The sequence below is a fragment of the Centropristis striata genome, chromosome 20, assembly GCF_030273125.1.
Source record: "Centropristis striata isolate RG_2023a ecotype Rhode Island chromosome 20, C.striata_1.0, whole genome shotgun sequence".
NCBI lineage: Eukaryota > Metazoa > Chordata > Actinopteri > Perciformes > Serranidae > Centropristis > Centropristis striata.
In genome coordinates, this window is record NC_081536.1 from 32280538 (window position 1) to 32295404 (window position 14867).

The 14867-nt window shown below is 39.1% G+C and overlaps 1 protein-coding gene across 1 annotated transcript in view; it reads right to left on the reverse strand.

Moving 5' to 3' along the window:
• smap1 (small ArfGAP 1) overlaps positions 1-14867 on the reverse strand; it is a 55643-nt gene that overhangs the window by 13813 nt on the left and 26963 nt on the right. The window contains exons 3-4 of the mRNA XM_059323769.1: positions 13094-13179; positions 6954-7029 (exon numbers count right to left, since the gene is read on the reverse strand). Coding sequence (XP_059179752.1) covers positions 6954-7029; positions 13094-13179 — 162 coding nt within the window. The remainder of the gene's footprint in view (positions 1-6953; positions 7030-13093; positions 13180-14867) is intronic.

Here is a 14867-nt window from a genome sequence, read left to right on the forward strand (position 1 = left end):
CTGTAATGGAAAATAAACAAGTACATTATAAGCGAGGCAAAGGGAATGTAAATGTGAGACAGGACTGAGTCCTCCTCAGCATCTGACTGTTAAAGAGGCCAGAGGAAGAGAAAGCGGTGACATCATTTACATCATCCCACCTCCTTTCCTTCCTCCCCTCCTCCTTTGCTCTCTGCACCACCTCGGGGCGGAAACTAACACTGACTGTGTCTTTCTGAGGGCAGAACACAAGAATGTTTTCTCCATTTTTTTCATCTTTTGCCATTTTCCATCCCTCCTCAACTGTTAAGGCATCAAACGGCTGCTTGCTCTTGTTGCCCGTGGTGGTAAAAAAAAGCAGCACAGAAGAGATGTGAATTCATTTTCTAGCCCTCTACTTATTCTGTTGATGTCTTTTAAGGGTTTTTTTTCCCCAACCCCTCTCTCAAAACTTCCTCCTCTTCCGACTTTGATGCTGCCGGAGATGTCGACACAGCACTAAACAGGCACAGATGGGCTGATGAGGAAGATAAAGAGAAAAGAGGCTGCAGGGTGAGAGGGAGGAGAGAAAGGAATACAGAGAGAGAATGATAAAGAGTGGATAGATAACAAGAGGAGTAGTGTGAGCTGGGTGGAAGAGGTTGAACAGAGGTTGAATAGATATTAGGACTTGGAGATAGAAGTGTCGACTACTGATAGAGAGGCACAACGATGGTTAACGTCTTAACTGGAACTTGTCGGCTGGTTGGACCTTTAACAGCTTCATTTGTATTCTTACAGAGGACGCTGGCTGAGCTAAAGTGGAATAGTTACACAGAGACTAATAAAACAAGAATTATGGAGGCTGAGGGAGGGTTTTAGATGTTTAAGCTGTAATATAATTCCACAGTGTTCTCAAAGAATATCAAGCCAATGACCTTCAGATGTGTTCTGTGACGTGGTTAGGGAACGTATTACAACTTACTGCTTCAACTCCCAATGCATATGTTATAGAGGGCCCTATGGCTGCGTTTACACTGCAGGCTAAAGTGGCCCAACGCAGATCTGAACAGTGCAAATCACATGGAATTTGATTTTTTTTCTCCCAAATCAGACCAGGACCACTTTCCTTTGTGGTGCTAAATCGGATACAGGTCCGAGTCTGAACAGTAGGGCTGGCCGATATGGACCAAAAGTCATATCCAGATATATTTAGGCTGAATATCGATATACGATATATATCCTGATATTTTAGAGCAAATGTTCAGTCCAAAGTCCAAACCAAATATGATATGTTATGTCATGTTTTGTGGAATCCGATTATTTAAGTGAACATAAATACTGTATAACAGGGATCTCAAACTCAAATTACCTGGGGGCCGCTGGAGGCAGTATCAACATGACCAAAAAAAGACACAAAATGACAGAAAAAAACCTAAATTACTTCAAAAAGACACAAAATGACCAAAAAAAGACACAAAATTGCTAAAAAAAATAAATAAAAAAAAGACACAAAGTGACCAAAAAAGCCACAAAATGACTGAAAAAACACTAAATTACTTTAAAAAAGACACAAAATGACAAAAAAAGACACAAAATGACACAGAAATGACAAAAAATGAGCCAAAAAAGACACAGAATTACCAAAAAAGACACTAAATTATTTTAAAAAGACACAAAATGAGCCAAAAAAGACACAAAATTACAAAAAAAGACACAAAATTATTTAAAAAAAGACACAAAATTATTAAAAAAGACAAAATTATTTAAAAAAGAGACAAAATTACCAAAAGAAGACACAAAATTACCCAAAAGAGTAATTAAAGGGACCTTCCACACACAAAAAGTGCCATTCATATAAAACTCACATTAAACTTTCATATCAAGGTGGGGGCCACAAAATATCGTCACGAGGGCCACAATTGGCCTGCGAGCCGCGAGTTTGAGGCCCATGATCTACAAATGTGCTTGTAATAGAGGTTATTATAGCCAGAAAACATTTAGCAGCTCAATATTATTTTCAGCTTTTCACAGCTAAAGAGATTATTAACAATGTAAGTCTTGGTTTAAAATATCTGCTGTTGTGATTTTCAGTAATAATCACTCAGCACAATCAGAGATTCTCTTTCAAATGTGGCTGTTAAAACAATTAATTGTTGTACCCTGGTGTAAGGAATCAAAGATTTACTGATAAAGAAAATACTGATGCACAATGTAATGTAAAAAGTGAGCTGACAAATATTTCTATCCATGCAAACACTCAGAGGACGACACACACAAAATAAAATAGCGTTTATATATTTTTTTAAAGTTGCAGGAATATGAAAAAACTCTGAAACATGAAATGTGTTAGATTAATGCAGAGTGTCTTGTTCACAGCAGGCTTTTCTCTGGCATATCTTAAGTTCATCTCTGGGTTTTTTTCCTCTCATTGTCTCTCTTTTTCTTTCCCTCATTCTCTCCTTTCTGTTTCTCAGTTTGTCCTTTTGCGTCTCCTTCTCTCGCCTCCTGCCTCTCTGTTTTCTCTGCTTTCCTCTGAAGCGTTGCCAGCAGCCAGACTGTGATCTAGGATCTGTTTCTGCCACCCACACAGACGGCTCGGCTTTTATATGCAAATTAATTATTAAAAACAACTCATTATCACTTTAAGCAGTTTGGTGCAGATGGAGGAAGAAGAGGAGAGGGCGGGCTACAGTAACCCTGAGCTATAGGACGTGTTTGTGTGTTGGGATGAGCATGAGGAATCTGTTGGCTTCTCTTATCTATTCAGCACTTATAGAAAAATTCACTGCAGTTACATCATCGTACTGTAACTGTATGTTTGGAGGATACTGGCAGTCAGGGCCGGCTCTAGGCCATTTGGTGCCCTAGGCGTTTTTGTTTACCCATGGTGCCAACCAGGCTACATAATACAACTGTCTCTCTATAATTATGAACTTACAAGTTAATTCGCAAAGAAGCACAGCTGGAGACCGCTAACAAAGTTAGAGACAAGAGAGACAATTGAAGTGAAAACCCCGCGAAAAATGTGCTTAACTGTGTTAAGCTAGCATTGCTTTATTTCAACCTAGCTAGCAAGCTAATACAAATAAAACGTCTTAACACAAAACGTCTTCTGCTCCTCCTCTTTTCTTCTCTTTCGATACTGATCACCGGAGAGCTTTGACGGCCGTTTAATCTTGCAACATATATCAAAACATAACGTGTCTGTCACTTGACGTGACCTGACCTCTGACAGCGATCTGACCGTCTAAAGGGGGGCAAGGCAATGACCACACGTCACATGACTCAGCACCACAAGTGAGAAGTGAGACGTTTCTTTATTTTGTTAATATTTATCATTTTCAAGACAGAACACGAAGCGAGGGCGACAATGGCATCGACAATTATTTGTTTTTTTGTTTTTTTCTCCCCTTGAGGGTGACTGGCGGTGCCCCTCCAGCTGATGGCGCTCAAAGCATGCAGTGTTTCTCGTAGAAACAGTCAAAGTGGTCGTCCAGGCTCGTGGTCGTAGGCTACTTTTATTTCATAAACTTCTGTCGCTGTGTATTTCTGTAACATGTCTATTTCCTCCTGTTGTTATTTGTAACGGTGCACTTTGCTAATAAAGTTGACTTTAGGGGGGAAAAATCCTCTTTTTGGCCGTATTGCGCCCTTCGGTGCCGTAACTCTCGAGCCGAGGCCTCTGAATCAGGTACATATTATGTGTATATTATATATATTAGGGCGTGACATTTAAATGACGCTCGTTTCGAGACGCCACATTTATCAACAGCCGATCGTTCTTAGGCTGTGATTGGTGAGATACGATTGCTTGATAAATCCCATGTGAATCCTGTCGTAAGACGAAATATACACTCAGGTCTGCGCTCGTTTCTGCGCTCTTTTCTGCGCTCGTTTCTATGCTCGTTTGATAAATGAGGGCCAGTGTGTTTGGACATTTTCGCATTTCAATTCTGAAACCGTTCTGCAGAAAAATCTATTTGTATCTTTAAATCAGAAAGTTGGGACTGAAAGTTCTGGTGCATATAAGAGTTTGGTTGTGTGTTTGTTTGCATGTGTGTGAGATGCATGGACAGAAAGGTGGAGAGGACGGTGTTGTGTTGTCATGGACATCTTGCTGTACTTTGTTCACAGAGTACATCCACTCCGTGTCCACTGGCCATGCAGCATTGTTCTACCATGAGTGAATTAGTCTGTGTATGTGTGTGTCTCTATATGGACCGCGCATTATTTCTATGTTAGTGGAAACAACAAGACATCACAGTGCATCTTGCAGCCCCTCTGTGACGAGCCCAGTGATTGGCCTAAAAATGTCTCAAGAGAGCAGCACAGTCACCCTGGAGGAAGACTTTGCTGATTTTCAACCTTATTTGCCTGTGTTAGTCATAGGGATGTCCTGTCTGCTGTGTCCACAGTGCTTGCCAATGTTCTGTGTGTTCCTACAGCCAGCTGTGGCAGCCTACTTAACTTCTGCCATCCTCTGACACTAAGTACAGCCGCGCAGAGCTGCTGGCAGGCCTCCACTCTCTCCAAGAAAAGTTCACCGCAGATTTACCAAGTAACTTTGTTTTTAATTGCTTTTGAATAGTTTGTATCTCCTTTTACGTCTACATTCTAGTGTGATATACCTTTTATTGTTATTATTGAGTGTGCTTTTTTATACTTTCCACCGGGCTTCTTCTTATTCTTCAGTTTCTTTTTTTAGATTGTGACGTAAAAGTAGCTGTTCAGTAGGGCTGGGCGATATATCGATATAAAAAATATATCGATATATTTTTAAATGTGATATGGAATTAGACCATATCGTGTATATCGTGTAAAAATTGAACTATATGTATGTATGTATGTATGTATATATATATATATACATACATACATACATACATACATACATACATACATAGGTATAGTTAAAAAAAATGTATTTCTTTATATATAAATGCTGCCCTTACGAGGGATTGTCATACCTAGTTATTTTGTATTAGGCTATTTTTACTTAAGATTGTTTTTTATTTAAATGTGCACTCTTAATAATCTCTGAATTACTGAGTAACGAGGAGTTATGAGACAGACAAGAAAAGTGAAATTTAAATTGTTTTCAGCTCACACACAACACAGTCAGCACCGCTGAGTCAAACTGTTAGGGAGTGTAATTTCTGTGAGAGTGGGAATGAGAGTGTAATTTTTTGTGGGGGGCAAAGAAGTTTGTCCATGAACACACACTCTAACTCTCACGCACACACTCCGTCACACACTTTTTGGTGAGTGTTCATACTGCCTTGCATAACTGGCAGTATAGAAGCATCCCACTCACTGTAACACTGTAACACACACCTCACACAGATAATCTCTGTGGAAACAAGACAAGAGGATGTGCATCCACCCACCTACACACACACCTACTCAATCACATCCTCTCTGTCCTATTATACACACAAAAGAAGCAACATTCTTGACACTGACACACACAAACACATAGCCAGACATCTCTACTTCCTGATAAAGACCTGTATCAAAAGATAACAGTGTTTCTGAAAGGTTATTCGACTCTCTGTCGCTATCAGATCCAATAAAGCCGTGTTGTTTGGGCTGAAATCAGGCTAGAAAGGGATTTCACTGCCCGTCCACACATGTAAGTTCAGGAAACAGCAACCGTTTTTTATTGATATGAGTGCAGAGAAGGTGAGTGACTGTAAAAATACAAACTTTACAGGCTTGGTGAGTGAAAGATACTGGAAGCCGACCATGAGGCCTTGGCACAGAGGAACCAGTGCTGGAACCGTTTCAAATGTCTTGTGTAAGGAAAAGATGCCAAATGTGATAAGTAGCACATTTGAACTCTTTACACAACAGCAGCCAAAACCTGCACACACTCTTTGATGCAGTTATAAACTGCACTTTTAAACTTTCTGCAAGCATTTGGAGTTTCCGGCCAAAAAGCAAGAGATGGAAATTATTCATATTTGACCATCAACGAGAAGAAATAAAAGCTGGTATGTGCAGATATCATGCAGAGTTATGAGAGCTTGAATCAACACAGTCTCTTTAGTCTGCATGCAAATAACACGACTTTACACTTTTATTTATTCATTTATTATGTTCAATGCATGAGCTAAAATCAATTTTGCGTGCATATGAATGGCACCAAAGCATTTCTAAAAATAGCTATGCTACATGTTGCAGGAGATCGACACATCATTAAATGCAAACAAAAATCATCGATGTTGTGAAAAGGTGGAATTTTCATTACAAAACTACTTCTAAATACTACTATTACTACTAAATAAATGGATGTTAATGCTGAAAGTGATGTAGTTTTGAGCAGTGGTGTATTCATATCCTTTACTTCAGTAAAAGTACTAATACCACACTGTGAAATGACTCCACTACAAGTAAAAGTCCTGCATTCAAAACTTACTGAAGTAAAAGTACAAAAGTATCAGCATCAAAATGTACTTAAAGTATCAGAAGTAAAAAATACTCGTTATGCAGAATGAACCCACTCAGACTGTTTTATATATTCTAAATATATTATTACATTGTTTGTATGGATGCATTTATGTAAGCAGCATATTGATTTCCTCAAGATAGGGCTCATTTTAACTACTTAATATACTGTTATGATGTATAATAAAGAAAATCTTATCACTTTAAATTTATCTTGATTTTCATGTCAAAAGTAACTAAAGCTGTCAGCTAAATTTAGTGGAGTAGAAGTATAAAGTTACATAAAATGGTAAGTAAAGTACAAGTACCTCAAAATGTTTACTTCAGTACACTACTTGAGTAAATGTACTTAGTTACATTCCACCACTGGAAATGACTGATGCCAGCCGGCCATAAAGTTATTTTTAGTATGTTTTGACCACCGATAATAACGCTTGGCTGCCCCAAGACTGAACTCACCACATGACATGAGTAGAACACGATTGTTAAATGTGACTAAACTTGAGGTGAATAAAACGTAGAAAACAAGAAGTTGTGATACTCACTGGAGCGGCAGCCAGCGCCTCCTTGTTGTAGTACTTTTTCCTCTCGTACTTGTCCCGGATGAAGACCTCCACTGCTCTATAGGTTAGGGTTAAGGACTTAAATACTGACCAAACACATCCAGATATCCATTATGCACACACGACAGAAACACAAAGTACCTATTGTGTTCAAAATCATCAATGAATTGTAGTTCTCTAGAATACTGGAAATACATACATTAGTCTGTTTCCAGCTTTCGTTTTCTGATTTTACGGATGTGAGGGACAGCAGAGATATTACATAAATGTGATCTTGTGATTGTGTGTGATCCTGTCATCCAACTCTGGTTTTTATTCTAGTGGGACTTTATTTGATTTGTGTCTTGTGTGTTTAGCGTAACAATTTTGGTCATTTTGTGTCTTTTTTAGTCATTTTGTGTCTTTTTAGTCATTTTGTGTCTTTTTTGTGTCTTTTTTTGGTCATTTTGTGGGGGTTTTCGGTCATTTTGTGTCTTTTTTAGTCATTTTGTGTCTTTTTTTGGTCATTTTGTGTCTTTTTTTAGTCATTTTGTGTCTTTTTAGTCTTTTAGTCCAACATAAAATGTGATTTTCACACACTATCATGCTCAATAAAGAATTTTAAATGTTGCAAATGTGAACAAAGGTGTCAAATCTAACATATAAGAGGGTTCCATCCAGTTCTATCATTTTATACTAAATCTATTTGAGCTTGTCTCCAGTTTTACTTGGTATATCATCATCATCAAACTGAAACTGGCCTCATGGAGTTTACAGCCAGAACTTTAGAGGTAAATTTACAGTAGGGCTCCACGCTGCTTTGTTTTCTAGTCTGGATCGAGGCAACAAGTCTGGATTATTTGGAGCTTTTAGAGACTCCACAGGGTTAACAATAGAAATTAGGGGTGATCATGGTGGTTATAGTAGGATTTCTGCTCTAGTCAAAATCATCATGAAAGACATAAGTAAGTCACACACACGCTCAACCTCACACACACACACACACACAAACACACACACACACACACACACGTATGACACCCAGGCTGCATCGACGCTAATCCAGACTCTCTTATCTCTCTATTTCAGCAGCAACGCTTCTGTCGGATCGAGTAATAGACTTCAAAAGATTGAAAAATGATGACCACCCGCACGAGTCGAGCTACAAGACGGGCTGGAGGAGGAGGAGGAGGAGGAGGAGGAGGAGGAGGAGGAGGAGGAGGAGGAGGAGGAGGAGGAGGAAGGCTGCTGGAGCTGCATCTCAAACACGGCTCTTATTTATTACTGTTGATTGGAAACAGCAGAACAGATGATGGTGCACTACAACATGGAGCTCTGAACGCTACAACCGCTGGAGACGTGGAGTTCTGTCCAGCTGGATGTCAAAGAGTTGAACTGATATATTTTTCCAAACCAAGTTGTTTTTTTCCCCTGAACTTCACCACAGAGTTTCAGCACCTCAACTTAAAAAAAATCTGCAAAAGAGTTTCAACCAACAGCAAAAACTGCAACCAGCCAATCAATGGACCTACAAGCAGGTGCAGCAGAGCCCTTGTGTCGATATGTATGAGGCTAAAAACAACTGATAATGTCCATTTAATGGGCTGCTAATATTCAGATTGGGTGCCCTTACAATGCTGCAGCACATGCGTCATTTCTTCTCCTCCACTGATGGAGAGCGAGCTGTACTCAGCCTGCCATTCTGTGGTGTAAAGCTAATAGGGGGTCACCACCTCTCGATACGCTTCACACTGTAAACATAAGGCACTTCATAAATATGTCCTGTAGATCTTCAGCAGTTGACACCACATTCTGTTGGATCCTCAACAACACAACCGCTAAGTAGGAAGTCAATCCAATAATGGGTGTCAAGAAAAATTTGATAGAGAGACAGACAGAGACTTTAGTTACACAATATTTATATAATAGTTATATGATCATTTCAATAAAAGCAGATTTATGGATGTCAGTAATTAAAGGGGGCCAAGATAAAAATGTATAAATGTGATGGTGGATGGATGGATGGATGGATGGATAGGGAGATAGAGAGATGGATAGATGGATAGATGGATGGAGAGCTGGAGAGATGGATGGATGGAGAGAGAGAGATGGATGGATGGATGGAGAGCTGGAGAGATGGATGGATGGATGGATGGATGGATGGAGAGCTAGAGAGATGGATGGATGGATGGATGGAGAGCTAGAGAGATGGATGGATGGAGAGAGAGAGATGGATGGATGGATGGATGGATGGATGGAGAGCTAGAGAGATGGATGGATGGAGAGAGAGAGAGATGGATGGATGGATGGAGAGCTAGAGAGATGGATGGATGGAGAGAGAGAGAGATGGATGGATGGAGAGCTAGAGAGATGGATGGATGGATGGATGGATGGATGGATGGATGGAGAGCTAGAGAGATGGATGGATGGATGGATGGATGGATGGATGGATGGATGGATGGAGAGCTAGAGAGATGGATGGATGGATGGATGGATGGATGGATGGATGGATGGATGGATGGATGGAGAGCTCGAGAGATGGATGGATGGATGGATGGATGGATGGATGGATGGATGGATGGATGGATGGATGGATGGAGAGGTCGAGAGATGGATGGATGGATGGATGGATGGATGGATGGATGGATGGATGGAGAGCTAGAGAGATGGATGGATGGATGGATGGATGGATGGAGAGCTAGAGAGATGGATGGATGGATAGATGGATGGAGAGCTAGAGAGATGGATGGATGGATGGATGGAGAGCTAGAGAGATGGATGGATGGATGGATGATGGAGAGCTAGAGAGATGGATAGATAGATGGATAGATAGATAGATAGATAGATAGATAGATAGATAGATAGATAGATAGATAGATAGATAGATAGATAGATAGATAGATAGATAGATAGATAGATAGATAGATAGATAGATAGATAGATAGATAGATAGATAGATAGATAGATTTGGGTTTTGTTAACAAAAATGCACAAGGATTTTCTAAAGAATTGCATGTGGTGTTGTGATGCTGATGTCAATGGGAACTCATAGATACACATACACAACCAATGTAGGAGTTGAAAACAAAATAGAAGATATGGCGGGGGACCCACGCTCCATTCTGTCATTCACCTCCATGGCGCAGTAAGCAGCGTGGCCAAAACGATGTGTGAGTGTGAACACAGAAGTGAACATAGAAAACACTCACACACATTCAGCGGCTCTAATCCTGGCTCTGTTATCTGCTGTTTTCAGCCAGCGGCGCTGCTGTCAGAACGACTAATGGACTTCAAAAGAGTGAAGAATGATGACCACCCGCACAAATGGGCTCGCCAGATACAAGATAGGGTATTAGAGCAGCATTTCAAACAGGGAGATTATTTATTTTCAGTCTGCTGGTGGAAATATGAACATATGCTGCTGTGTTAACCACACAGCTGTCTTGTCTTGTAGCGTGGAAAAGGGCAAACTGGATACCGCTGTTTCACCGTTGTGTACACAGACACAGCTAGAGGTGTTCTGATTAAATGTGCTGACGTAGCGCAGCCTGTCTCTTCTTATTCGCTGCTGGAAAATGATGGAGGAAGTGCCGATGAAGCTCAAGTTTGACTGTAATTTCTCTGCTTTGACACAGAAAAAGGCCCGTTACAGGAAGTGATTTCAGGCGGGGTTAAATGGATCAGTGTGCTGATAGAGTGTATATTGGTAGCAGTAAGTCATTGGTATTGATATTAGTGTAAATCAACACTAAAATTACAGAGATCACTCATTGATTACAGCTCATTACCAGCCAAGTTGTACAGTAATTCTTATTACCAATTTGTCATTTCACCGCCTGGCTGACTGGTTTCTTTTAGAGCATGGGTCTCAAACTTGCGGCCCGCTGGCCAATTGCGGCCCTCGTGACGATATTTTGTGGCCCCCACCTTGATATGAAAGTTTAATGTGAGTTTTATATGAATGACACTTTACCGTGTTGTGTGTGGAAGGTCCCTTTAATTACCCTTTTTGGTAATTTTGTGTCTTTTTTAAATAATTTTGTGTCTTCTTTAATAATTTTGTCTTTTTTATATACTTTTGTGTTTTTTTGGTAATTCTGTGTCTTTTTTTTAGTAATTTTGTGTCTTTTTTTGGTCATTTTGATACTGCCTCCAGCGGCCCCCAGGTAATTTGAGTTTGAGAGCCCTGCTGTATAGTAACAGGTTCAATAGTGATATTGTGTAACTATGTGTAAAAAAGCTTTGGAGGCCGAGTCGACCTTCATTCTGGATCAAGATCACAAGAGGAAGAGCTCTAAGTGCCTTTATATTTAAACATTTATATCCTGATGGGAGTGGGATCTTCCTCCAACAGGGCAGGACAGACAGGTCAGTACATTTTTGGTCATTTTGTGTCTTTTTTAGTCATTTTGTGTCTTTTTAGTCATTTTGTGTCTTTTTTTGGTCATTTTGTGTCTTTTTTTAGTCATTTTGTGTCTTTTTAGTCCTTTAGTCCAACATAAAATGTGATTTTGACACACTATCATGCTCAATAAAGAATTTGAAATGTTGAAACAAAGGTGTCAAATATAACATATAAGAGGGTTCCATCCAGTTCTATCATTTTATACTAAATCTATTTGAGCTTGTCTCCAGTTTTACTTGGTATATCATCATCAAACTGAAACTGGCCTCATGGAGTTTACAGCCAGAACTTTAGAGGTAAATTTACAGTAGGGCCAGGTCAGTAAATGATAATGTTACGGCTTTAACATCCATCAAACCTCAATAGCTTGAAAATCTTCTGGAAGCCCAGTGTTTAGAGTCTCTGCTGCAGGTGGTGAATGTGTTTATGTTGGTGTTTCCTCCCATTCGTCACCTATCTTTATGTTACATCAATGGTGACATAAATCATTTTTATGCAAATGTCTGGTGACGACAGGAGTTGGTATGCAAATATATGGCGACAAAGGGAGCTTTAAGCATGTAAATGTAGGTGGTATATATAGGGGAATGCAAATCAATGCATAGTAATAGAGAGCTTTATAAAAGTCTATGCATGGTGACGTGCAGTTATATTGTATTATGTAGCGTGACAACAGCATTTTATGTGCAAGTGTTCAATGACAGGGAGTTTTCACACCAATGGGTGGCATCTGTTGTGACATTTATTTTATTTTTTTGAATGAGGTTGGGGTTGAATTCATCTCTATATATGTATTAGGGATGGGCGTATGGAAGAAACCTGCCAACTCCAGCATCTATAACGGTAACAATCAATTCATCCATTAATCTATATGTTTTTATACGTACTCCAGTATGTGTAAAAACATGCATACATGGGCAAAATAAAAGATATATACACAGTACTATGAAAAAGCCTGTTTTGATAATGGATGCTTTTATTTTGAAAGGACGAAAAGAGACTTCCTGTCGACCGTAAACCTAACTCAGTGAGATTAAACTGTGAAGATAACGTCAAGGGGTTCAATGTTTTATGTTTTAACCCCCAAAGAGGCATGAGGTTAGTTTTTAAATGTGCTTTGTGTTTAAATAAGTTTTTAAATAAAATTAAACCTAATAATGCATGCTAGCAAGGTTTGATACAGTAAGCTAGTTTTGCTCAAGTTAATGCTTTTGTATTTCTGTGTGTTTTATAATTGTTACTGCAACTTTCAGTTTGCAAACTGTAGCTTTATACAACTTAATTCTCAGCTCATTGGCTGATTGACATACGGCCACAAAACGCTCGGCCATGTTTCAGTTCAGGGAGTACACAGTCAGAGATTAAATTTAAATTAAAAAAATTCCATGTGATTGACCATTAATCGATCGTCGATTAATTATTCCCATTCCTAATTCAGATTTTTCTGTATTTCACATTGTGCATTATTTTGTGGCCCTGGCAGTTGCCGTAGGGGTGAAAGGAAAATGTTGGCCAACTTTCATTTTTGATCCGTCGAGTGGAAAAAGAATAAAAACAAACTACGGTTGTGGCTGAAAGGGGACTAAAGTCTATCGTCTAGACATTGTGTGATGACTTACAAGCAACTGAAGTATAAATCTCCCATCTACAACTGGATTGCTTGATCAAGACAGATTATTTCTGCTTTGCTGAAAGTAAAATCATGTATGACTGAGGTAAGACCCGGTGAGAAGGATACTGGTCTGTCTGTGGCCGTCTGAAGCCCTCTGGTAGGTGGGCTTCATACAGCTGTTTGGCTCTGCCGTTGCCCATGTCCACCATACTCTGCAAGGACACAAGGAGAACAGGGAGAACAATATATGTGCTGTTAATACCTGCAAAGCCAATGGTAAAGCCTTGAAGAACATGTCAAACACACACAACAAGTTCTTTCATTCCATGCATTAGCATTCAAGTCAATTTGCCCACTGGAGTCACCAAAAGCACCTAAGCACAAAATGACATAAAAAAGATACAAAATGACATCAAAAAGACAGAAAATGACCAAAAAAGACACAAAACGGCTAAAAAAAGACACAAAATAACTAAAAAAGACACATAACAAGACAGAAAATGACCAAAAAGGACACAAAAAAGACACAAAATGACTTTCAAAGACAAAAGATGACCAAAAAAGACACAAAAAGACACAAAATGAGAAGACAAGATGACCCAAAAAAGACACAACAAAAGACACAAAATGACAAAATAGACAACAAAAGACACAAAATGACTAAAAAATACACAAAACAACCAAAATTGAACCGCTAAACACACAAGACACAAATAAAATAGAGTCCCACTAGAATAAAAACCAGAGTTGATGACAGGATCACACACAATCACAAGATCACATTTATGTTGGTTTTTCTTTGTTTCTTTTTGGTTCAACATGTTTTAACCCAGTAAATCAGAATGAAAAATCAATTATTATTATCAGGTCATATAGGTGAAAAAAATATATACCAACATGGCATTTAAACATGTTTTAAGTGGTGAATACAGGCAGGATGAAAAGGATTCAGAAAATGGAGAAAATAGCGCAAAAAGACTCCGTAGAGTTAACACACACACACACACACACACACACATACACACACACATACACACATACACAAAGACACAGAGTGAAAGACACACTGGCCGTATGTGTCAAGGCTAAATTAAGAGGAGGGTGATAAATGGGGTGATGATAGGAGAAGTGGAGGAGATGGAGTCGGAATACTCAGCCATCCAGAATTAATTAGTCATTGAAAACAGTGATTAACATTCAGAGTGAGACCCTTTGACTCGACTCAGCTGATGGATCGGCTTCAAGAAACACACACACACCTTCTGACGCTCTGCGCACATACACACCCAACAATTGGATATATTAACAAATGGTTGATTGAATAAATTACTGGCTTGTTCAGGTGATCACACACACACACACACACACACACACACACACACACACACAGAGCAGCTCTCCTGATTTACTGTGTGTAATTGAATCAATGAGACATGCTACTTTCCCACAAAACACACCTAAACACACACTAATTACACTTCTGTGTGTTCCCTGAGCATTAGATTAGACTCTACTTTATTGTCATTGCACAGACTACAGGTACTCAGATAACACACTGCACTTTAGCATCTAATTAGAAGCACAGAAAGGCAGTAAAGTGCAGAGTAGTGTGCATAATTTACAGAGAAAAATATAAAAGAAAGAGGATGTTGAATAAAAAGTGAGGCTTATAAATACACTAGATACATACTATGAGTATGAATATGTTAAGATCAGTGGTGGAAGAAGTATTCAGACCTCTTACTTTAGTAAAAGTATTAATATTACACTGTGAAATGACTCCACTACAAGTAAAAGTCCTGCATTCAAAACGTACTGAAGTAAAAGTACAAAAGTATCAGCATCTAAATGTACTTAAAGTATCAAAAGTAAAAGTACTCGTTATGCAGAATGGACCCAC